This window comes from Aptenodytes patagonicus, chromosome 15 (genome assembly GCF_965638725.1).
Source record: "Aptenodytes patagonicus chromosome 15, bAptPat1.pri.cur, whole genome shotgun sequence".
Taxonomy (NCBI): domain Eukaryota; kingdom Metazoa; phylum Chordata; class Aves; order Sphenisciformes; family Spheniscidae; genus Aptenodytes; species Aptenodytes patagonicus.
The window spans coordinates 15,863,598-15,887,792 of NC_134963.1; the positions used below are offsets into that span (position 1 = coordinate 15,863,598).

The window sequence follows — 24,195 nt, forward strand, 5'->3', positions numbered from 1 at the left end:
CTTGGGACGCCCCTTCCCAACCTCCAAAACGAGCCAGAAAAGGGGAAAAAAACCTGTAAATCTTGCACAAAACCAAGCGTTACCCTCCTCTTCTCCCCAGGAGGAGGACAGCCATGAACAGGCCTCAGGGCCCTGCGTAGGCCCCGGCGAGGAAATGTGTGTGGGGGTGGCTGTTTGGGGGAAAAAAATGGATTTTAGGGGAAGGGGGGGGGATAATGCCATTGATGCTGGGGTCGGCGGCCCCGGCATCAGCTGTGGCAGCCCTAGTTTCTCCATGTGTTGCTTTATCTCAGCCAAGAGCCCCAAAATAACCTCTCCTTCACCCAAAAAATCGCCCCCTCAGCCTCTTGCTGGAGGAAGGTGGGAGAGGGACAGTGAGCCCCAAAAATCTTTGCCTCATCCCTTTGCAAGCAACCCAACAGCATCCTCATGGGGTTAGAGGCACCTCTGAAAGTCAGCTAGTCCAGCCTCCCTGGTCGTGGTATCTCCATGGATGGAGACTCCACTGCCTCTCTGAGCAACCTTGTGCCAGTTCTTGGTCGCCTTCACGGTGAAGAAGTGTTTCTTGATGTTCAGAAGAACCTCCTGGGTTTCAGTTTGTGCCCATCGCCTCATGTCCTGGCATTGGACACCACTGAAAAGAACCTGGCTCCATCTTCACACCCTCCCCCTTGGGTATTTATACCCATTGATAAGATCCTCCTGAACCTTGTCTTCTCCAGTCCCAGGTCTCGCAGCCTTTCTTCTTAGGAGAGATGCTCCAAACCCTGCATCATCTTGGTGGCCCTTCACTGGACATGCTCCAGTGTGTCCGTGTCACTCTTGCACTGAGGAGCCCATTGCTGGACACAGCACTCCATGAGTGGCCTCACCAGCGCCAAGGGGCAGGACCACCTCCCTCAACCTCCTCCAACACTCCTCATGCGGCACCATTAGCCCTCTTTGCCCCAGGGGCACATGTTGGTGGCTCACGGTCAACGTGGTGCCCACCAGGACCCCCAGGTCCTTTTCTGCTGAGCTGCTTTCCAGCCTGGAGACCCCCGGCATGTCCCGGTGCCTGGGGCTGTTCCTCCCCAGGGGCAGGACTTTCGCGCTTCCCACGGTAGAACAAAATGGACTTGGAGTCGCCTCTCAGCACCCAGCTGGTATCGAGCAGACCCTACCCAAACCTGCCGCTGGGAACAAGGCATGGCAGAGGGTGACAAGGAGCAAGGTAACAGCCACAGTGCCCAGGGGTCGCGGCACCTGGAGCAGGGACCAGGCTCTGTCCCTTCTGCTCCACCTCCCAACAGCCGTACCTTCCCGGTGCAGGATGAGGAGCCATCTCCAGCACCGCACACGTCTCGGGTGAACCGATCTGCGCCTCCTCCGCTGTGCCCAGGACCGGGCAGAGCACCGAGTGCAGCGCCGTCGTGCCGGCCTGCCACGGCTGGGAGGGAACAGACAACACATGCCACCGGGGAAGCATCACCTTCTTTAATGAAAAATAAAAATACAAGAGAAGTACAGCCTGCCACGTGGATGCTGGAGGGCAGCTCCGGGCTGGGCAGAGGACGGGCTCCCCTCTGCCATGGACTCCTCTCCACCAAGGCTGGGGCAAAGCCCCGTTCTTTGTGCCGAGCCTCCAAAACACGCCGCAACGCCCCGCCAAGCCAGGCAGCCCCCGGGGAGCTCCTGCTCCACCACGGGGGCTCGGCTCCTCCACCCAGGGCTGTGCAAATTCAAAGGGAACAATCCCGGAGGGACCTGCAAGAGCCCAGAGCTCTCCTTGGCTTCCTCTTCCTCGCTCGCCACCCCTGCGGGCTGGGAAGCAGACATGGCGCCAGCATGAAGAGGACAGTCCTCGTGACACCAATCCCGCAGCCCAGGCCAGGACGGGCAGCGGCACCGGCAGAGGGGAGCTGAGGGAGCCCCGGGGAAGGCACAGCGGGAAGTGTATTTACAGACAGAGAGTGTTTTAATTTAGCATTTCTGCCCCAGGAACAAAGCTGAGGGTTTTTCACCCAAATGCGATGGTGTCCGCAGGGCGCGGCCAGCCAGCCAGCCCCCGCGGGAAGCCCCCCGGCCCCATCACGCTCGTCGCGCCTTCTTGCTTTTCTTTTTCTCCTCTTTGACGGCAGTGTCGTGGGCTTTCCTCTTGGCAGCGAGTTTGTTCGCCTGTGGAGACAACCCCCCCGCCCCGAGACCCACAATCAGACCGGTCTGCCCACACCGAGGGCTGCTCTACCCTCGGTCCCACCAAACCCTCCAGCTGTACACTGGGGGGGAGATGGACCCATCTGCTGCCGGCACCCGGCCCAGGCGTGGGGCACAGAGAGGGGCGGCAGCTTCGCTTGCTGAGCACAAGCCACGGCCCCAAGGGAGCGCGAGGAGCTCTGCCCTGCCAGGGTCGAGAGACCCTGGTGATCACGCAGCCTGGTGATGCCGGGGAAGAGGCTTGTAGAGCCTCACCCTTGCCCAGCTTCGCTCAATGCCCTCGCCAGGTACAGGGAGGAGCGGAAGGAGCAGCCCAGAGCTGGCACTGTATCGGAAGCAGAGGCTGCTCCCTCTCCCCCCGAGATGGGGACAGACCTGGTTTTAGCGATCCGTAGCTGCAAGCCGATTTGGGAAGAGCTAGCACCAGGATCCAGGCAAGGGTCCTTGGCCCACAGCAGCCCTACGCTCGTACCTCTCGGACTTTGCGCTTCTTGCCAAACATGATCTTCTTGTAGAGGTATTTCTCCCTTTTCTTCATCATCATGATGGCCAGACGCTTCTCCTCGCTTTGCTGCTCCTGCTCCAGGCGCTGCCTGTCCTCCAGCCGCAGCTTGCCAGCGGTCACCTTCACGGGAAGCGCCTGTGGGGAGCCGGAGAGCTCAGGACCCCGGATGCCGGGAGCCTGCCACCCTTCCCCAGGGACAGTTGTTTCCACGCCATTCACTGGGGGCCATGGAAGAGCCGCAGCACCCTCCGGACCAGGCGGCAGGTCCTGAGCATGAATGGGAGCTGCAGCTTGTGAACATAGGTCCAGGACCCAGAAGCGTGGTGGCCGCTGCAGGAGCAGCACAGCTGCAGCAGTCCCACAACAGGGACTCGGCCGGGACATCCCGCAGCGAGCAGAGCCCCAGCAGGGACAGAGCTCATCAGAGCTGCCTCCTCCTGGGGCTCCCAGCCCGCTGCCACGAACCATACCTTGTTGCTCTGAGTCTTCTGCTCTTCCATCTTCTTTAATTTCATCTCCTCTTCCTTTTCAGACTCATCTTCCTCCTCCTCCTCCTCCTCTTCTTCTTTGTCATTGTCGTCCTCCTCTTCTTCATCCTCCTCCTCACTCTCTTCATCTACAGAGAGACCACTGTTACCACCAGGAGAGCAGCCGCTGGCCCCGGGGCAGGTACGGCCCTGCCGAGGCAGCAACACCACCCGGCTCCTCTCCTCCTCCAACCTCGGAGCCTTCCATCACCTGGGTTCTCGCCCCTCTGCATGGCCAGCAGCTTCAGCTTCTCGGGAGGGACGTAGTCTCCTTCCTGCTCCGTCACGAAGGGCGAGAGGTGCGGGGGCAGCAGCACGCCAGGGAAATAGTCAGCCACGGGGAGGCACAGCTTGGCATTGACGGAGTCGAAGACCCACTGAGGCTGCAGGTAGTACCTGTGGGGCAGAGGGACACGGGGTCAGACTCCTTCCTCCCACCCCAGGCTCTGGAGCCCATGGGTCTGCAAGGGAGCAGACGGAGCATGGGACCGCTCTGGGACGGCCAGGGACACCCGCTAGCCTGGGTGGCCATTCTGGGGACAGGCCACCTGCCTCACCCACCTGCCAACAACCTGCTGCTCCACCCGGGGCCGGTCAACAATCTGGTGGGTGATGGAGGGGTTGCTCACGTCGTAGGTGGCACCGATGCACAGGGACTTGTCCCAGGAGACCTGGCCACCAAAGCACCTGCCAGCAAAACCCACCGAGGAGTCAGGCAGGCAGGAGGGGCCCTGAGGGTCACCTCGCCCGCGGGACGTCAGGCAGATTGGCCTCAAAAGTCCTGACAGGGAGGCTGGGGGAGGCCAGCACGGGGTAGCAGGGCTGCCTGCCCACCACGTACCGGATGATGAAGGCCAGCGGCTCTCGAGGCACCTCCCTGTTGAGGAAGAAGCGCAGCCCTTCAAACAGCTTTTTGTGCTTCTCCAGGGCGTCCTGCTCCTTCTTCCTCGCGTCCATCTGCTCCGCCGTCTCCTGCTCAGAGCAAAGCATTCAGCCTCTGCCCCACGAGCAGCCCCCGCCAGGGTGCCCTCTGCAAGGCGGGCTCTCGGATGCTGTCCCCAGCCTCCTGGCAGTCCCTCCCAGCACCACACCAGGCCCTGCCAGCCTTTGCCCGGGCACAAGACGTACCGCAGACAGGATCACCCAAGGCCAGGGCTGAGCCCCCCCTCACCAGGCTCTTACCCCCTCCACCGGGAACTCATCCATCTCCACCTCGTCCTCGTGGGTCGGTGCCACCACACGGGCCAGGCTGGCGCTCAGAGCCGACAGTTTCTGCAGCGGGAGGAGACCGAGAAGGCGTCACGCCCCGCCAGTGCTTTGGGGGTGGGAAAAGGGGCAGCCTCACGGAGGAAGAAGGCCGTTTCTCAGAGTGAGAGGTCAAAAGACCTCCCCCTGGGACTACACAGATGTTCAGCCTCCTCCATGTGCTGTCCCAGCCTGCAGTCCAGTGGCCCCCGAGGCCAAGCAAAGCTCCTCCCTTGGCCAGCATGAGGGGGCAAGGAGTTTGGGACCAGCCCCCTCCACCACGCGGGGATCAGGCTCTGCTCCTCAGCCCCTGCACATCGAATGCCCCACGCCAGGAGGGAGTCTGGGATCAGGACACCACGGCCACGCAGGGTCCTCCCATGGGCCAGGGTGACGGCAGCGTCCCTCACCTCCAGGTAGCTCTCCGAATCCATGGCGTACTCCTTGCCCTCTGCGGGCTTCAGCTCAACGTCAGCCTGGCCATCGATCTGGGGAGAAAGAGAAAGGTGGGGAGGCAGCTCCCAAACCCAGAGACCCCCAAACAACCCCCCACCCCAACCCCAACCCTGACCCTCCAACACGGTCTCGCTTCCCACCACCTGCACCGGGTGGTGCCGCCAGGCTCGGGCCAGCACGGCGCGTCCCCGGGGCAGGCGGTGGCCTCACCTTGGGGGGGTAGAGCAGGTTGAGGGAGTGGTAGAGGCGAAAGTTGACGAAGCCCAACAGGGTGGTGTAAAACTCGGTGAAGGTGGCCATCACACGGTAATCCACGTCCGTGGGGTGCTGCAGGCACACGGGAAGAGTGAAGACACAAGGACAAAGGACCAGACCCCGCTTTGCAGGGACAGGGGCCCGTCCCATCCGCACAGGGAGGAGGATCCTGCCCCCTTCACAGTGAGGTCTGGAGATCCATGGCCACCGCCAACCCTGGGCAGGGAGAGCTCTCCAGGCTGCTACGCGGGGCCCCGCTGCCACCCTTCCGTGAAGGGACCTACTCGGACTAATGGAGCACCTCATCCCATCATGGTGGCTTGGTCCAGGGACTCTGCTCCTCCATGTGAGAAGTGCAGGCCACGGCAAAGCAGGACAAGGAGCCAAAACCCGGCAGGGACCCAGCCAGCCCCACAACAGCCAAAACTCAAGGGAGCGAGAAGTAATGCTGGCTGGGAAGGACACGGGTTGGCCGAGGAGATGCTGCCGGGGGGTTGAGCTGGGAAGGTGAGCCCCAGCGCGGGACATACCAAAGGCCACAAAGCTGGAAAGCCTCAACCCGACCGTGCCAAGCCCCAGAGCAAAATGAGAGGGCACTGCTGCAATGGTGAACTCCTGCGTGCCAAGGATCTTGGCAAGGCGCAGCACAGCCGTGCGGCCGGCATGGCACGGTGGCACCCACAGCCCCCCGTCCGAGCCCCACCGGCCCGAGCCCCGCTGCCTGCCTGGACCATGCAGGGGACACGGCAGAACCACCCTGGCAGAGGGTGCGGGGTCTGACTTGTCTCTTCCCTCAGTGCCACCAGCCTCATTCCTGCAGGTTAATCTTTAATTGCTGATTAAGGCACATCTTAATAATTGACAAGAGGAAATAAGGAACCGGGGAGACTGGTACAGCCAGGCACAGGGGACACAGGTACAGCCATCCCGGGGCGTAGAAGAGGATTGCGTCCTCGCACGCCTCCCGAGCCGGGCCTCGTGGTCTCCACCACAGGCTGGGCACAGCCTCGTCTGCCTCTGCAGCGTGAGAGCCACAGGACGGCCCCTCGACCCTTCCCCGGCCACAGGGAAGGGAGCAGCGAGGCAGCGGCAGCGCGAGTCCCGCACGGATCCTGCCGTGCTCTTCCCAGGTACTCACGTCATGGGCGAAGGTGTAAGGGGTGATCCAGGTGACGGGCTGCCCCAGCACCTCGGCCTGGTAGTAGATGCCCTTGATGGAGAGGAAGACCTGGCAGGGAACAGCGCGAAGGCTCAGGGGGAGGAAGGCCATGTGTGCTCCCTTGTCCCAGTCCTCATTAACCCTTGCCCCATCGGTGGGTTCGTCAGGGGAGCATCACAGACGGCCCGGCAGCACTCGTTCCCCATCTGAAGCTGCCAGCACAGCTGGCCCTGTGCCCTCCTAGGGGGCAGCCCCCCCCCCCGGGGCAGGGAAGGTCTCAGCCCCGTCCCTCCCCGCAGCGCCCACCTTGCGCAGGGAGCGGGAGGCGATGATGTAGTTGAGGAACTCCATGGCCAGGCGCCGGCAGAGCTGGATGGTCTGCACGTGGCACTTGCCCGTCCGCGGGAAGGTAGAGAAGAGGAAGCACATGGAGAGGGCATCGTCCAGGTCCCGCAGCGCGTCTACGAAGGTTGGGTACCTGCGCCCGGGCAGGAGGAGAAGGGGAAATCACACCCAGCCCCAGCATCCACCAAAAGCTGCTGGGGCTGGTGGAGACCTCACGCAAGAAAGGACTGGGCACCGTGCACCTTCTGCACGTCCCACCGAAACCGGTGACCCACAGGGACGGGGTGTCCCTCCTGGGCACTCGGGAGCCCATGGTCACACAGGGACCTCCAGGCAGCTCCCCGGGGAGCCGGGAAGCTCCCTGGGCGAGGGGATGGCAACACCCCTGATTACAGGGTGGGTGTAAACAGGTTTTAGGGCACCCGCAGGCAGCGAGTGTTGGGGAATCCCAGCCTGGACCCACCGAGGACAAGTGTGCCCGTGGCCTGCGGTGCAGCGCACCGGCACGTGGCACTCCTCAGCCAGACGGACGAGGCCCAGACGAAAGCTGCAGGACTCAAACACTGCGGGCGGGGGGAGACGGCGCGGCCCCACAGCTTGGGCAGCGGTGCAGCCGCCAGGTGCCCAGACCATCTCCCCTCCTGAGCACAGAGCTTGTCGGGGGGGCAGCGTCTGCCTCTCGGTGCTGTTTCTCTCTCCCCTCTCTGCACCAGCACAGCGAGGTCCCAGGCACCACCGGGACAACGAAGAGACCTGCCAGAGCAGGTTCCCTCCCTCCTGGGTCCTCTCCTCCCTCACTGTCACCAAATTCACCAACTCCATTGGCACGATTCACCCTCCACCAGCCCTCCCTCCAAGGGTGACCCGGGAAAACACTGCTCAGGGAGAGGAGGAGAGTTCTCAGCGTCCTCCTGGAGACCCTGGAGCCATCGAGGACGGGCAGGCAACTCCCTGCTCGCTCACGCTTTGCTACAACCAGTGTGCAGCACGCTACGGCCTTCTCCTCCAGCCCACAAACACCGGTTTCCATCAAAACCCCCGGAACCGCTGCAGAAGGTGGGTTCTTAAAGAGGGACAGACACAGCGAAGGCTCCACAGGCCCAGGTGGCTGCAGGGAAAGCTCCTCCTAAAAGAGGACGGCTCTGCCGGGACCCGGCCGGTGGCTCACCTCTCCTTCACGATGTGGTCGAGCTTGTAGGTGGGCTTGTTGTTCTTCAGCCGGTCTACGGTGCTCCACTCGCTCTTCCCGTACGCCTTCCGGAGCTTCCGCACAAACACCTGCGGGGAGAGGGGGAGGCCGGGGGCTCTGCGGGGAGAGGGCGAGCCCCGAGCGGCCCCTCGGGCACCGCCTTGGGGGTCTTGTGCGGGATAATTACCTTATACTCCCGGAACTTGTTGACGATGGGCTCATGAAGGAGGAATTTGATATCCTTGAGGAGGTAGAAGGTCCTGGCTGCGGTGGAGCCTTTGTTCACCTTCTTCTTGTGCTTGGGCTCGTGGGGGTAAATCCCCTTCAGGATGCAGAGGCGCCTGGTAACGGCGGCAGGGGTGAGACGGGCGGCAAGCGAAACGCACCCGGGACCCTTTCCCTCAGGTGGGGGAAGAGACCCCAAAACTCGGCAGCCTGAAACCCCGGGACACGCAGGACACACCGCCACGCTCCCTGTGGAAAAGGCCACCCCACGCGCCCGCCAACGGGCTCAATCTCCTACCGCTCCCCCGGGGCGGGGGGCGGGGGGCCCGGGGAGGGGGGGGGGTGCTGGGGGTCCCCGGGCTTGGCGGCGGGCGCACCTGAAGTCGGGCAGGCTCAGCTGCAGCTTCTTCCGCGCCCTGTTGCGGGTGATGTAGTTGGTGGCGGATCCCCGCTCGTACTGGGGAGAGATGGGGGCGTCGGGGGGGGGCTCGGCCCGGGGGGGGGGGGGGGACGGGGACGATGGACCGGGAGAGGCAGTCCCGCAGCCACCGGGGCTCCTGGGGCTGGAGAGGGAGGGGAAGCGGGAACCGGCGGGGGGGAGGGGGGGGGAGACCGGGCACCGGCACCGGCTGTCACGGCATGGATGGGCGCTGGCACCGGGGGGGGGCGGGGGGACGGACGGGACACGACACCGGCACCAGAGGAAGGGGGGTGAGCACCGGTACCGGGGGGGGGGACGATGACACGGGCTGGCACCGGTACCGGGGGGGGGTGAGGTGTGTCACCGGAGGTGGGGGGAGCAGACACGGGCGGGCACCGGTACCAGAGGTGGTGGTGGGGAGGGGCGGGGAGGACACGGGCGGGCAGGGGTACCGGGGGGGGGAGGGGGCACCGGTACCGGAGGTGGAGGCGGGGGGGCGGGGAGGACACGGGCGGGCAGGGGTACCGGAGGGGGAGGGGACGCGATACGGGAGGGCACCGGGGAGTGCGAACGTGGCCACCGAGGGGGGGTCGGGGAAAGGGGAGGGGGTGCTCCGGGGGGGTGGGGTGGAGGCGGCCGGGCCCCCCCGCGGTACCTTCTTCTTCTCCAGCCCTCCCATGGCCCCGCCGCCGCCGCCCGCGTGCTCCCGGCGCGCCGCAGGCCCCCGGCCTGTCCCCGCCCCGCCTGCGCCCGGGGCCGGGGGCCCGCCGGAGCCGAGGCCGCCCCGCACCGGTCACGGGGGCAACGGGGGCAGCGCGGGCAGCGCGGGCAGGCGGCCGGGCCGGGCCGGGCCGGGCTCGGTCAGGCGCGCCGCGGGCAGCCCGCGCGGCCCGGTGGGGAGGGGTCCTGCGGCGCGGGGCAGGCCGGGATATTGCGGGGCGGCGCGGCGGGGCCGGGGCGGCCCGGGGGTCTCCGCGGGGAGCGGGGGCGGCGGGAGCCGCCCGCCCGCAGGGACGCGACGCGACGTCTGCGGCGGCCCTGGGGGGCGGCGGGTCGCCGGTCACCCGCGGGGACAGCGGGCTGGCAGGTCCCCGGCTGGCGCCGCCCAGGCCCCGGGCCGTCCCCCCCCCCCCCCGGCCCGGGGGCACCGTCCCCGGGGGTCCCCGTCCTCTAGGGCCTGGCAGCCGGCTGCGGGGGGGGGAAGGCCCGGCTGCCTCGGCCTCCCCTCCGCCCGAGCTCCGGAGGCTGCCGGCCGCCCCGCAGCCGCTCCTCCCTCCCCAGCGCTTCCCCCGCCTCCCGGCGCCGTGGGTCTGCGGGGAGCGGCGGGCGCGCTCGAAGGGGTCGGTCTGTCCCGACCCGCCGGGTCCCCTGGCCCCGGTGCTGCGGTGGCGGCGTTAGAATCATAGAACGGTTTGGGTTGGAAGGGACCTCTAAAGTCCATCTAGTCCAACCCCCCTGCCACGGGCAGGGACATCTTCAACTGGATCAGGTTGCTCAGAGCCCCGTCCAACCTGACCTGGAATGTTTCCAGGCATGGGGCATCCACCACCTCTCTGGGCAACCTGGGCCAGTGCTTCACCACCCTCAGCGTAAAAAATTTCTTCCTTATATCTAGTCTAAATCCACCCCCCTTTAGTTTAAAGCCGTTCCCCCTTGTCCTGTCGCAACAGGCCCTGCTAAAAAGTTTGCCCCCATCTTTCTTATAAGCCCCCTTTAAGTACTGACAGGCTGCGATAAGGTCTCCCCGAAGCCTTCTCCTCTCCAGGCTGAACAACCCCAACTCTCTCAGCCTTTCTTCATAGCAGAGGTGTTCCATCCCCTGATCATTTTCGTGGCCCTCCTCTGGACCCGCTCCAACAGGTCCGTGTGTGTCTCATGCTGAGGGCTCCAGAGCTGGATGCAGGGCTCCAGGTGGGGTCTCAGCAGAGCAGAGCAGAGGGGCAGAATCCCCTCCCTCGCCCTGCTGGCCACGCTGCTTTGGATGCAGCCCAGGATACGGTTGGCCTTCTGGGCTGCGAGCGCACATTGCCGGCTCATGTCCAGCTTTTCATCCACCAGTACACCCAAGTCCTTCTCGGCAGGGCTGCTCTCCATCCCTTCATCCCCCAGCCTGTATTGATACCGGGGGTTGCCTGTATCAACCGAGTGCCCGTCCTCAGGCTGGGGTGGGCAAGGCGCCGCCGGGAGGTTTTGTGGCCGCTGGTTTCCAGCCCGATCCCGAGGGTGGGAGGTTTGAGTTTTCTCTGACACCGCATGTGGGTAACGCGAACTCGGACCTGACCCGTGGTGGGTCGCTGGAGCTCTCCTTGTTCGCCCCTGGCCAGGACTTGGACCCCCCTTGCGCGGCTGCAGCTGGCAGGGTGATGTGCTGCCTGCCCTGGGCGCCCCATCCACCCCGCCGTGCCTCCGGGTGCTGATGGGTGCCGCACACCCTCCCGCATCCCCCGTCCGCCCCCAGCGCCCTCGAGAGAGTGGCTGACCTCAGCGGCGGGAGGGGACAGGTCATCTCCCCCCCCCCCCCTCCAGCATCGCCCATGGGTGCGCCCCGGCTGAGCTGTGCCAGGTGAGGGTCCCCACCGTGTCCCAGGGGGGTGGTGGAGGCAGGAGCCCCTGTCCTCAGCCCCTGCCAGGTGCGGGGGTTTGGGGGGGGGGCAGGAGGGAGTCCCCACGGCCCATCACCCCCTTCCGAGCCTGGGTGTCCCCCGCAGATGGAGACCTGAGCCCCAGCAGCAGCCCGGGAGCCCCCTCCCCTCGGCTGCGGGGATTTACCTTTTGGGGTTCAGCAGCACCCCCATACCCACCCCTCGTCTGCCGAGCTGGGCTGATTAATCCTCATTTTCCTTTTCAATAAAAATCCAGTCCCAGGCGAGCAGCAGAGTTACTGCTTTCAAAGGCTGCGGGGATGGAGGGCGCAGGATTTTGGGGGTTTTCATCCCCTTTTTATTTCGGGGCTAACTTTGACCGGTGATTTTGACCCGAGCGCCGGCAGTTTGGGTCTCGCTGCCCCGGCTGTGGTGGGGAGGGCAGGGAGGCCTCGGTGCTCGCGGGGTTCGTGCCGGGTCAGGGAGCCGGGAGAGAAGAGCGGCGGTGAGAGCACCTTATCTCTGCCCCGGCGCGAGGCGGCCCCGCTTCCTTTTGCTTTGCCTCCAGCCAAAGTCCTTTCCCGTTTCTGCTGACTTGGCCCCGGTGTGCGGAAACGGCCCCTTGCGACAGCTTCCCATCCCCGGCAGCGTCCCGGCTCAACTCGGCCGGGCTCTGCCTGCCTCTGCCGGGGTGCCTGCCGTGCCGTGCTGTGCCACGGCACACACCGCCCTGCTCCGGCATGTGGCTGCTCCTCGTCCTGCTGCAGGCTGCAGTCCTGCCTGCCCAGCTCTGCGGTGAGTACGGCAGCCGGCAACCGCCTGCAGCCCCCGGACCCCCACATTCCGCCTGGGGACCCCGGGGGGTCTCACCCGTGCGGGACGGTGCCTGGAGCGGGTCCCTGAGCTGGCTGCAGCAGAGAGGTCCCCGAGGAGCGGGGCTGGGGGGCACGGGCGCCATACCGTACTCCAGCCCCGTGCCCCGGCCCCGGGGAGGACGTTGGCCTCGTGAAACCCCTCCAGTGATGAGTTTGCCGGGGCTGAGCTCTCCCCAGCGCCCGCCGGGGTTAAGCCTTATTCCTGCGCCCCCTTCGCCTGTCCAAAGCCCAGAGCCAGCCTGCCCTGCTCCTGCGCCTGCAGCCCCCCCCACCGCACAGGTCCTGCAGGGTCCCTGGGGACAGGGGTGCCACCCCAGCACCCTGCCAGCCCCACGGGCACGGTGGAAGGGTGGCTGTGCCCAGGCTTTGGGATCTCCACGCTCCTGCCTCATGTCACATCTCTTATTTTGTTTCTTCCCCATATTTTGGGGGGAGACTTGGGGTTTTGGGACTTGACGGAGGGGCGCAGAGGGCACGGGACGCACGGCAGCGTTGGGGTGCTGGGTCTCCATCACCGCCGTGGCCCCACGCAACCAGTGCCGGGGGCTGCAGATGCTGCGGGGCCGGTGCTTGGGGTGGGCTCGGCCCCCTCCTGCCCCCCCTGACCCTCCGCTCCCTCTCCCCGGGGCCGTGGCGGGTAGAAGCCCCGGGGGAGGCGGCGGCAGCAGCGGTGCAGGCACTGAGCGCCCGGCTGCTGGGGCTGGCGGTGGACCCGGCACGGGACCCCGACCCCAGCGTCTACCTGGCCCTTCGCCTGGCCGACGACCACGACCTGCGCAGGGAGGAGCAGTACCTGGCGCGGCTGCAGGACGCCTTCCAGCGCCGCTACAGCTGGTAGGTCCCGAGGGGGATGCCGGGTGCCCCCCATGTGCCTCTGGGGGATGTCCCCTGTCCCCGACGCCATCCTGGCAGCCTGCTGACGCTGAGTCCCCACAGGAGCCTGCAGGCAGCCGGCCGGCCCCACGCTGCACCCCATGGCCACCCCCAGCAGGATGCTGCGGCTGCCAAGCACAGCACGTATGTGTGTGTGTCCCACAGGGACGGTCCCCACCACCGGCGGGGTCACAGCCCCACAGCGTGGTGCGGGGGCTCTGGCTGCCGGTGAGAGCTGACGTGGTGGCTTGCAGGAGCGCCGAGGCGGAGTGGCCGGAGACGGGGCGGCTGGCGCTGTACCTGCTGGGGCTGCGGGCCACTTGTCCCTCGCCGGAGCCCGGTCCCCAGCGCTCACTGGTGACGTGGCTGAAGTACTACCTGGAGGAGGACTGGGCAGGTGATGGCATCCCCACGGGGCGACTGCGCCGGCACGTCCAGCCGCGGGGCCACTGGCTCGCCCCGGTGACACGACACCTTGTCCCCAGGCTCCCGGCAGCACGGCCACCCCCTCAACGGTTACTACCAGTACAGCCTGGGCGTGCTGGCGCTGTGCGTCCACCGCAAGCGGGTGCGGGAGGAGGTGATCCGCCGGCTCCTGGTGGCCGAGCAGCACGGCAGGTTCGGGCACATCGGTGGCAGTGCCGCGGGTAAGGGTCCCCAGGGACAGGCGGGACGGTGGCACCTCAGAGCGGGTGTGCAGCAGCCGGGGTGACACCGTGTCCCTGCAGACACGGAGGCGGTGGCGGCGCTGGCCTTCACCTGCCTGGAGCGGGAGCGGCTGGTGGGGTCCAGGCTGGCGGCGGAGCTGCGGGCGGCCACGCGCAGGACGAGGAGGAGGATGGTCGAGGCGCAGGGCCGGGATGGCTTCTTCGGCAATGTCTACAGCACCCCGTGGGCCATGCAGGTGGGTGTCATGTGGGGGGGGGCCTGCAGGGTGGGGCGTGGGTGCAGGCACGGGTGGGAGTGGGGGTGCAGGTGCAGGTGTGGCTGCAGGCAGGGGCGGAGTTTTGGGACACGGGTGCGAGTGGGTGTGTGGGTGCAGGACCGGGTGGGCGCTCGGCTGTGGGCACAGGTGCGGGTGCAGGCACGGCGGTGAGCGCAGGCCTGGGTGCAGGTGCACGCTGGGTGCAAGCACGAGCATGGGTGTGAGCACAGACGCAGGTGCAGCCATAAGCGGGTGCGGGTGAAGGTGTGGCTGCAGGCACAGGTACAGGCATGGGTGCAGACATGGGTATGGGTGCAGACACAGGTGCAGATGTGGGTGCAGGCATGGGTGCCTGGGCAGAGGCAGCCACCCTGGGGCAGGGGCTGGGCAGGCAGGCGATGATCAGCAGCAGCAGCAGCGCGGTGCCCATGGCCCAGGGCCCCGACCTGCCTCCCACCTCGGGCCGCTGCCCCGCCACCTTCCTCCCTCCTGCTCCCAGGTCTTCATTGCCACCAACACGTGCCGGATGCAGCCGGCGTACGGCCGGGCCATGGCTGCGCTGCTGGAGAACCTGGACGCCTTCACCACCACCGCGACCATGGCCCAGGCGCTGCCGGTGTTGCATGGCCACTCTTACCTCGACATCGCCTCCATGCGCTGCCAGGAGGAGCCGGGTAGGAGCCGGGGTGGTGCGGGGAGATGGGGGAGAGCTGGGATGGGGTTGGCACAGGTGCCACCGCGGTGGTGGCTTGGTGTCCATCAGCACCGCGGTGACTTCCTTCTGGCAGACACACTGATGCCCATCAGCCCTGAGCTGCCGCCCGAGGTGGTGGGGAACAAGATGGTGCGGCTGGTGGTGGAGTGCCCCGAGCCGCGGTGTCCCCAGCACCAGCTCTACGACCAGCCGGTGCCCGTGCCTGCCGGCGCCTCCCTCCTGGACGTGCTCAGGGCGGCCACCGCGCAGGGACCCCACAACTTCACGTACGTGGTCCCGTGGGCCGGGGTGGGGGGACCCTCCGGGGTCCCTGGGCATCGCACCTGGGGTGGCCACGTGCCCTGCACCCGTGCCACGGGCTCATCCCGGTCCCCACAGCCCGACTCCCTTGGCAGCAGTCCTGCCTCACTGCCGGCAGCGCCGGGGCTGGACCCTCACCCCTCTCTCTCGCCTGCCAGGTTTGACACCCAGGACACCCCCCAGGGCCCCTTTCTGAGCCAGGTGCTGGGGCTGGAGGCCCGGCAGCGGAAGCGGAGCTACTGGCAGCTCCTCACCGCCCCCAGCACCAGCCTGCAGATGGGTGAGTGATGGGCGGGGGTCCTGGGGGAGGCGGCGGGGGTCCCGGGCAGCCCCCACGGCCACTCTCCCACACGGGGCTGCTGTCCCTCTCTCCGCAGGTGTCGCCGACTACAGACCTCGCGATGGGGAGACCCTCATCCTGCGCCTGAGCGAGTGGTAGAGGGCGGGGTGGGGCAATGGCAATGAAACGCCTGCCTTGGGCGCAGGACCTGCCGGCTCCCTGCCTCCTGCTTTCCCTGCGCCCCGTGTGCCAGCACCCCAAATCCGCCCGGGGAGGAGGAGGAGGGGACACACACGGTGCCTGTGCCCTACAGGCACGGTGGGATGGGAGCACCCAGACCAGCAGCTCCTCCAGTCCCGGTCCCACTCGGGGATGGGGCAGGCAGCCGCTGGGAGCAGCTGGTTTTGGGGTGCCCAAAGCAGCCGGTTTTGGGGAGTCCGAGCCAGCGCTGCTCGTCCCTGGCAAGCTGCCAGCTGGGGCCACCCTCCTCTGTAAACCCTCTGGGGGGGACCCGCGGCCCCCCCCATTGAGCCCCCACCCATCCCAAGGGCTCGGGGACCGTGGTAGCCCCAGTGCCACATGCAGCATGAGGGGGCCCCCCTGGGTGTGTCCCAAACCTGTGTGATCCACCCCCCCCCCCCCCCCCCCCCGGGATTTAATCCTACCCCAAAAAACACCCAGGGGCAGCCGGCAGTGAACGGAGCCAGGAGAGGCGGTGCCCGGGGCGGGGGGTGCCGCTGTGGTTTGGGATCAGGGTGCCGATACCAGGGCGGGTGATGCTCCAGGGCCGGTGGTGGGGAGCGATGGCGCCTGCACCACTGCCCGGCGTGAGTCAGCCGGGGGCTCTGACGCAGTCCCACCGCCGCCGTCGCCATGGAGGCCGCCTGCGCTCCGGCTACCGCTGGCCCAGCCGCTCCCAGCAGGCCCCACTGCGCCGGGCGGCATCCGCGGGTGTGCACCCCTGCACACCCCCCATACACTCACGCATCCCCGTACCGCCGTACCCCCGCACCCAGGCGGCTGTGACGCGGTGGCGGCCCCGCGGGGAGGAGCCTCCCTCCCTCCGCTCCCCGCCATCACCAAACTTTCCGCTCGCTCCCAGCCGCTGGCGCTGCCTCCCTCGCACATGGCACCGGCACCCCGGGGCTGAGCCCTGCCACCACCCCCTGGGGTGGGTGACGCCACCGCCGGCAGGAGCCAGGGACCCGCTACCGCCACCGCCGTCACCACCGCCGTCACCGCCGCCGATTCCTGGGGCTGGCGGCTTTCGGCACGACGCGGGAGGACGGGGCTGAGCGGAGAGTGGCAGCGGGGGGGAGCGGAGCCGGTGCCCATGTGCCTGCGGTCCCGGCGGGGCGATGAAGCAGCGATGACGGCTGGCGAGGGGACCTTCCGGCCCTGGAAACCCGACCCGGGGCAGGCAGAGGGGGGTCGGCCGCCCCCGGGGCCATCGCTGCCCCTGACCCTCACCGTCCTGGCCTGGCTGGGCACCGGCACCACCATGGCCGGCCTCAACAAATGGATCTTCGCCACCCACGGCTTCCGCTACCCGCTGCTGCTGTCGTCCCTGCACATGCTGTCGGGGGTGGCCGTGGGGTACCCGCTGGGCTGGGCGCGGGGACCGTCACCGCCGGCCCCCCGGCCCCGCGCCAGGATCTACCTGCTCAGCCTCACCTTCTGCACCAGCGTGGCATTGGGCAACCTGGGCTTGAGCTACGTGCAGCTGGACGTGGCGCAGGCGGTGGCTACCACCACCCCGCTGGTCACCCTGCTGCTGTCAGGGCTGCTGGGGGGCCGGCGGCACCACCCGCTGCAGTATGCCGCCATGGGGCCCGTCTGCGCCGGGGCCGCCTGCAGCATCGCCGGCGGGCTCCGCTTCCACCAGCCCGGCTGCGGCTTCCTCCTGGCCGCCACCGTCCTCCGCGCCCTCAAGTCCATACAGCAGAGTAAGTGCCAACCGCCTGTCCCCGTCCTGCTCGCCTCCCTCCCTCCCCTGGCACGGCCCCTGGGGCGCAGGGGTGCTGGTGTCACCCCAGTGCCACCCTGGTGCTGGTGCCACCTGCTGCCCATCCTGGCACCAGTGCCACTCCATTGCCACCCCAACCCTCGTGGCACTCTGGCCCCCAGTGCCACCCCAGCACCAGTGCCAACCCCATGCCATCCCAGTCCCAGTGCCACCCGCTGCCCCCTTGGCCCTGGTGCCACTCCAGTGCCCCTTTTAGCCCCAGTGCCACCCCAATTCCAAGGCCACCCCATTGCCACCCTGGCCCTGGTATCATTTGCTGCCCACCTTGTCCCTGGTGCCACCCCAGTGTCACCTCAGCCTCAGCACCACCCCCTCCCCACCCTGTCCCTGGTGCCACCCCAGTGTCACCCCAGTGCCACCCCCTCCCCACCCTGTCCCTGGTGCCACCCCAGTGTCACCCCAGTGCCATGCCCTCCCCACCCTGTCCCTGGTGCCACCCTAGTGTCACCCCAGTGCCACCCCCTCCCCACCCTGTTCCTGGTGCCACCCTAGTGTCACCCCAGCCCCAGTGCCACCTGTCACTGGTGCCACCCCAGTACCACCCTTGCCCACCCAGCTGCCCCCCCTCGGGGCTCTGCCGTGGTTCTGGCCCTGAGGTGACCCCGGTTTGTTGGTGACGAGCAAACACATTGGTGTCCCTGCGGTGGCCCATGGGCACTGCTGGCTCCCAGTGACACCGTCCTGTGTCCTGGGGCCATGGCGGGGTGGCAGTGCCTTAGCCTGGCACAGGGACACCCAGGCTGCCCCATCCCCATGGGGCTCCCCCCCTCCAGCACCATGGGTGGCCAGCTCCCCTGCGAGTCCCCGTGCCGAGCGGCATTGTCCCCACACGCCGAGCGGCATCGTCCCCACGCCGGGCCTCCTTCCCCCGGGGACCCCGGCAGCTGTGGTGCTGCCCGGGCCGCGATGTCCTTGGCAGGCGGCGGGGAGGAGCCGGCCGGGTTGTTTTTTGGCCAGGAAGGGAGCGTTTCCTCTGGAGCCGGTGACTCAGGCGGGCATCACGGGGGACGGGCTGTGGTGTGGAGCCGAGCGCCGGGTGCACGCCCCGCGTGGTCCCCAAGGTCCCCGGGGCACTGCCGGCGGCTGTACCGGGGGTGCTGTGGCCGCCCGAGGGATACCACCGCCCAGCACCCACCCTGGTCCCCTTGTCACCCGTGGGAGACGGAGAGTGGCCCCGGGGAGGCTGGGGGCTGTGCCTGTCCCCCCGGGGACGTGGCACGTTCCCCCCGCCCCGTGCACGCCTGTGCATGGCAGCCGGCCCGGCTGTGCCCGCTGTCCCCAGATGACTCGCGGGTGTCACAGGGACACAGAGGGGACAGGCCACCCGCCCAGAAACGTTGCTGCTGGCTGCAAAATCAGCCAAAAAAAGAGGATGGGGGGGTGGGGGGTGGAAGCCATGTTTGGTCCAAAATGGGGTGGGGAAACTACCCTGTCCAACCCTGCCCTGTGGTGCTGTGGACCCCCAAACTGAGGCACCCCCAAACCAGGGCACCCCCTGAACCAGGGCACCCCCAACCCCATGGAAGGGGCTTCCACCCCCCCCCCCCCCCCGATTTCCCCCTTCCCGGTGACGTTTGGGATTTCTTAGCTGCTTGGGCACCGAGCAGGGGCTCGTGCTGGTGGGTGCCCCCGCGGCTTTGCTGGGTGTCCCCCCTTGGGGCGGTCCAGGTGTCCTGCTGACTGTCGCCGTCCACCCTCCCCAGGTCTGCTGCTGCAGGAGGACCGGCTGGACGCCCTCTCCCTGCTCTGCCTGACCTCCCTGCCCAGTTTCTGCCTGCTCTTTGGGGCGGCCGTGGCGCTGGAAGTGGGTCCCTCCTGGGAGGCCGTCCTGCGCTACGACGGCACCCTCTGGGCCTGCGTCCTGCTCAGCTGCCTGGGCTCCGTCCTCTACAACCTGGCCACCTTCTGCATCCTCTCCCTCACCTCCGCCCTCACCGTCCACATCCTGGGCAACGTCACCGTGGTGGGCAATCTGCTGCTCTCCCGCCTCCTCTTCGGCAGCCACCTGAGCGGGCTCAGCTACCTGGGCATCGGGCTGACGCTGGCCGGGATGTTCATGTACCACCAGCCGGACCTCATTGCGGCACGCTGGGCGGCACGGCCGGGACGAGGCCCCCCCAGGCGGGAGTAGGGTCCCCGCTGGGGACGGGGGCAGATGGGAAGCCGGGGGCGAGCACGGCTCTGCGGGTGCATGGGCTGCGTGCACGGGGCAGGGCGTGCGGGCATGCACGGCTCTGCGGGCGCACGGAAGGGCTGGTGTGCGTGGTACTGTGCACACGGGTGTGCCGGTGTGCGCGGCACTGTGTGCGCATGGGTGTGCCGGTGTGCATGGCCCTGTGTGTGCACACAGGTGTGCTGGTGTGCACGGCTCTGTGTGCACATGTGTTTTCTGGTGTGCGCAGACCTGTGTGTACGTGTGCTGGTTTGCACAGCTCTGTGTGCACACGTGTGCTGGTGTGCACGGCACTGTGCACGTGGATGTGCTGGTGTGCACAAGCTCTTTGTGCACACGTGTGTCGTGTGCACAGCTCTGTGCACATGTGTGTGCTGCTGTGCATGGCACTGCGTGCGTGTGTCTTGGTGTGCACAGCTCTGTGTGCACACGTCTACTGATGTGCATGGCACTATGCATATGTGTGTGCTGGTGCGCACAGCTCGGCACACGTGTGTCGGTGTGCATAGCTCTGTGCACACGTGTGTGTTGATGTGCAGAGGCTCTGCATGTGCAAGTGGGTCTGTGCACAGCTCTGTGCATGTGCGCATGTCTGGGTGTGCACAGCCTCTGCAAGTGTGAGTGGGTCACTGCGTGTGGCTATGCGTGCATGGGGGCACATGTGTGTTGGTGTGTGAAGGCTCTGCGTGTGCAAGCAGGTCTCACGCATGTGGGCATGTGTGCATTGGCATAGACTGTACGTGTGAGCGTGTCTGTGTGCACGGCTGTACGCGCATGTGGGCATGCATGTGCTGGTGTGCACAGGTTCTGTGTGTGCAAGTGTGTTGCTGTATGTGCAGAGCCTTATGTGCAGGTGTGCACATGTGTATGGGTGTGCACAGGCCCTGCGCGTGCGTCCCTGCGCACAGCTCTGTGCACGGGAGCACGCGTGTGTTGGTGTGCACAAGCTCATGTGTTGGCGTGCACAGGCTCTGTGTGTGCAAGCAGGTCTTATGCATGTGGGCAGGGGCGTGCTGCTGTGCACAGGTACCGCGTGCACAAGTGTGTCTCTGCACAGAGCCTTATGTGCAGGTGTGCACAGGTGTGTTGGTGTGCACAGCCTCTGCGTGCACATGTGCACAGATTCTGTGTGTGCAAATGCACTTCCACGCGTGCACAGCTCTGTGTGCACGGGAGCGTGTGTGTGTGTGCGTGCGCGTGCAGGCTGACAAGTACCGGTGTGCACGCAGGCTCTGTGTGGGTGAGCAGGTACCTGCATGCGCATGCAGCTGCGTGCACCGGCTCTGCACACGTGTCCCCGTGTGCACACGCAGGCTGGGCACACTCAGGGACATGGCTGCAGATACACAACTCTGCGCGTCTGCCTGCTGTCCCACCTGGGGAAACACAGAGCAGCACGTGTGTACGCGTGCGCATGTGTGTGTGTTGCGTGTGTGTGCATGCCCGTGTGCGTGTGTGTGCACGTGTGTGTGTGTGCGCACGTGCGTGTGTGTCACTACTGAGTTCTGCTGGCTGGAGTAAGCCCGGGGCTGTGTGTACGTGTGGTTCTCGTGGCTGAACAAGATGCCCGGGAATGGGGCAGGTGAGTGTCCCCTCTCCTATCCCCAACCCCACCGTGTCGTGCTGATCTGGGCTGCTGGCGGTACCGCCGGCGTTGCTGTCGTCCCCACCGTGCCCTCCCGGCCACCACGGCTCTGGCCCTGTCCCTCCCAGCTTGCCGTGGCTGGAGCAGGCAGGCGCGGGCAGGGCTGCCTGCCCACCCCGGGGCTGCCTTGCAGAGATGGCGAGAACCCAGCAAAGGGGACGGGGACAGCTCAGACCCACCCACCATCGCTCCGGGATGGTGCCGGACTGCGGCACGGCACACGCTCACCTTGGAAAAGGGACGTCCCAGCGTGCGTATGCCCTGGCACTGATGCTGGCACACACGACCATGCGCGTCCTGATGGGCGCACCAGCACCACCACACATGGCGTCCGTGGTGGCTGCTGCCACGCTCACCATCTCCACGCTGGGGCTGAAGGACCCAGCTCTGATTGCACTTGTCCCGAAATAAAGCTCTATTTTTGTCGTACTCCACCCTTGGCTCCCGGGGCGATCTCCCACCTGAAGCACACACCGGCATCATGGCAGGAAGGGAGGAACAACCGGGTGTGGGGATGGGAAACTGAGGCACAGAAATGTCTCGGGAAGCCCCAGCTCCCTGGGAGAAGCCGGGGCCGCCGTGCCCACTGTGGCCGGTGTCTCCATGCCCCGGTGGAGGGGAAGCCGCCGTTTAGCAGCCCCAGGGCTGGCACTGGGACCCTTGTGCAGGACACGGGAGGGACGCGGTGACGGGGAGAGGAGTCACTGGCCGCACGTGTCCAGAGAAGGGCCAGTCCTGCTGGGAGCCGGCATGGTCCGCCCGCAGCGGGGCTTCGCCCTGCCCTGGGGCAGCGTGACGCTGGGGAGCATCCTGTCCCCTGGCGTCACCCGTCCAGCCCTTCTCCAGCCCTGTGACTCACATCACCCTGCAAGCACAACCTGCTCCCCCTGAAAACACCCTGCTCGCTCCCGCCCTCTTTCCCAAACAGCAATTTTCTTCCACTCGTTGGGGCGGCAAGTTTTGAGGCCGCTTCCAGAAGCGTCCTGGGAATGGATCCTTCCCCAGCACGCGGTGAAGGAAGGGCAGCTTGCCGGGCCGCCGCGGTGTGCCAGTGTGCCTACTGCCGGTGCCACCTTTGCTGGGGTGCCCCGGGGCCGCAGCTGGAGCAGCGCCTGTGTCGCAAAGGACTCAAAGGGCCCCAAGTTACCGTCAAACGGCCCCTGCTCTGGCCGAGAGCACGACAGCCACAAGACGATTTGCTTTCTGGGCTCACATTTCAGAGGCTTTTCCATAACGGGCAGGGTCGAAAATCGTTTTGGTTTTCCGGTTCCTTTCAAAAGGCGAGTCCCGGTGCGGCCCCAGGGACAGGGCTGGGAGAAACTCTCCTCCCAGGCGTTCTTGGAACCTTCCACCCACACTGTCCCCTGCCAGGGGATGGGAGGAGCGGGACCTGCAAACTAGCCTGCCTGCGGCATCGCTGGGTCGAGGAGCCCTTCCCCGGGGAATGCCTGCCCATCCTGGCCCCCTGACTCATTTGCTGGCGCCAGGGTCTACCCGGATCCTGCATCTGTGGCTTTGCCTTGTCTGCCCTGGTTCCAGTGCTTCGTCGTGCTGGCCCCGTGCCCTGCTGCTCCGGGGAATGCGGCCAACTGCTGCCGGGTGTCCCTGTGCAGGCTGGTGGCTGGAGCCGGCCTGGGCATGGGGGTCCCGTGGGCAGCATTTGTGCTGGGGCTGGGGGCTTTGATGCTGCCCATGAAGGGCCTAGCAGCGGCGGGCGGGCTGGCCTGGTGTGGTGGCCCTCTCTCCGGGTATTTCAGGCCATGATCTCAGCCCGGTGGCACCCCTCCGCTCCGGCCATTCCCTCCGCTCTGGCCGCGGGAAGGATCGGGTTTCCCATGGGCACAGCGGCAGCTTCCCATGTGCCGCGTCCGGCACCGCTCCGGCTAAGCCGGACGAGGGAAAGGCATCCCCCAGCAGACATCCCCCAAGGCAGACATCTTTCTGGAGAGCAGACCCTGCGGCACGGGGCAGGACGAGCCCCAGCAGGAGCAGTGAAGGATGGAGACAGCCCTCGCATGGGCATGTGTGTCCCCATGCCTCGGCCTCCGGGCAGGCAGCGGCTTCCCGGTCCCTGCTGGGGTCTGGTTCCCCTCACCAGCCCTGGCTCCCCGGGCCTGGTTTCAGCATGGTGAGGGCACTGAGGTGGATTATCGCCCTGGTCTGAGCGCCACGAATCCACCTCTAAAGCCCCTGCAGCTCTTGTACCCCCAAATGCAGTGGGCTTTCCTTGCCCATGCATCTCTCCACAGCTCCTGCCAAGCATCCTCTGGGTTTTCACCTCTTTTTTAAATAACACCCAACCGCAGGCAGGCTGGGGCACCCCCATGCCGGGGCTCATTAACCCCTGAGATGCCACTGCTTGGGGTTAACCACGTAGCAGGCACCCAGCACACGCTGCCTGATCTTCCCACGCAGGCGCTGCCGTCGGGTTTCTGCGCTCCCTATCCTGAAAGGCATGGAGGGGACGGGAGATGCGAGGAGGGGTGACAGCTCTGAAGCCAGTGAGCGGCGGCAGCAAGGATGGGTGGCACCTCCATGTGCTTGGTCCAACCATGCTGGAGGTGCTGGCTGGCAAGGAGCTCCAGGTGAAGGGTGAAAGTCTGAGGTGGGAGAAATAAATGCATGTCCGACAGGATAGCATTGTTATGAGATCTGGCCGGACAGTTTCTTCTGGATCTGCTGTTAAACCACTGCTGAAATCTTCCTCTGAGGCGGCGATGAAGCGTGCTGGGGACTGAGCTGTGAGCCGCTGCCCTTGGTGGAGGAGCAGCATGTTTCCATGCAGGGGAGAGGAGATCCAGGGTGGCTTTACTGCACGCCAGCCAGGTGCCTGGGAGCACACACGGTGGAAATTTTCTGTGTTTCAGAACAGGGGATTAACTGCTGCCCTCGGGGATGTCGGGAGGCTTACTGCATTAGCACAGAGAGACGCGGGATCTGCAGCTGGGAGGCAGCAAGGACAAACGCTTGCTAAGCCGGGGAGCCTAAGCCAGTAAATTATATCCTTCCCTCATATGCCGGGCTGTGGTCTTAAGCCTACCACATCACAGTCCTCAAACGGTGTCAGGGACCATCCTGGCTCTGGAGCTGAAATTATGGCAAAGCCTTTTTTAGGGTAGGCATTAAGAAAAATGCATTCTCCCTGGCAGGACAGCCCGGCCCAAGGACAGGCGACATGAGGAGTGCAATGTCCAGCAGTGGCAAGCAACACCTGAGGACGCTTGAAGCAGCCCAAGCCTGGTTTGAGGCCACAAGATGGACAGGATGACCCTTCAGAC

At 66.4% G+C, this 24,195-nt stretch overlaps 3 protein-coding genes across 3 annotated transcripts; 2 read left to right on the plus strand and 1 right to left on the minus strand.

Annotated features, from left to right (window-relative positions):
• Nucleotides 1-1,461: 1,461 nt before the first annotated feature.
• Nucleotides 1,462-9,236, minus strand: PES1 (pescadillo ribosomal biogenesis factor 1). The gene is made up of 15 exons (XM_076352662.1): nucleotides 9,179-9,236; nucleotides 8,480-8,559; nucleotides 8,065-8,218; nucleotides 7,857-7,966; nucleotides 6,650-6,821; nucleotides 6,323-6,412; nucleotides 5,140-5,256; nucleotides 4,884-4,961; nucleotides 4,411-4,500; nucleotides 4,070-4,200; nucleotides 3,790-3,915; nucleotides 3,440-3,624; nucleotides 3,172-3,317; nucleotides 2,669-2,836; nucleotides 1,462-2,157 (listed from the first exon to the last, which is right to left on the minus strand). Exons 1-15 carry the CDS (start codon nucleotides 9,200-9,202, stop codon nucleotides 2,071-2,073), a joined length of 1,758 nt encoding a protein of 585 aa, XP_076208777.1. The 5' UTR covers nucleotides 9,203-9,236; the 3' UTR covers nucleotides 1,462-2,070.
• A 1,654-nt stretch (nucleotides 9,237-10,890) lies between these two features.
• TCN2 (transcobalamin 2) lies at nucleotides 10,891-15,289 on the plus strand. Its single transcript, XM_076352991.1, has 11 exons — nucleotides 10,891-11,086; nucleotides 11,674-11,900; nucleotides 12,622-12,814; nucleotides 12,917-12,997; nucleotides 13,108-13,250; nucleotides 13,339-13,500; nucleotides 13,582-13,757; nucleotides 14,278-14,452; nucleotides 14,567-14,759; nucleotides 14,952-15,073; nucleotides 15,171-15,289. The coding sequence occupies exons 1-11, from the start codon at nucleotides 11,058-11,060 to the stop codon at nucleotides 15,230-15,232; spliced, it is 1,563 nt and encodes a 520-aa protein (XP_076209106.1). The 5' UTR covers nucleotides 10,891-11,057; the 3' UTR covers nucleotides 15,233-15,289.
• An 803-nt stretch (nucleotides 15,290-16,092) lies between these two features.
• On the plus strand, nucleotides 16,093-21,346 carry SLC35E4 (solute carrier family 35 member E4). The gene is made up of 2 exons (XM_076353058.1): nucleotides 16,093-17,019; nucleotides 18,803-21,346. Exons 1-2 carry the CDS (start codon nucleotides 16,407-16,409, stop codon nucleotides 19,228-19,230), a joined length of 1,041 nt encoding a protein of 346 aa, XP_076209173.1. The 5' UTR covers nucleotides 16,093-16,406; the 3' UTR covers nucleotides 19,231-21,346.
• The last annotated feature ends 2,849 nt before the right edge of the window (nucleotides 21,347-24,195 follow it).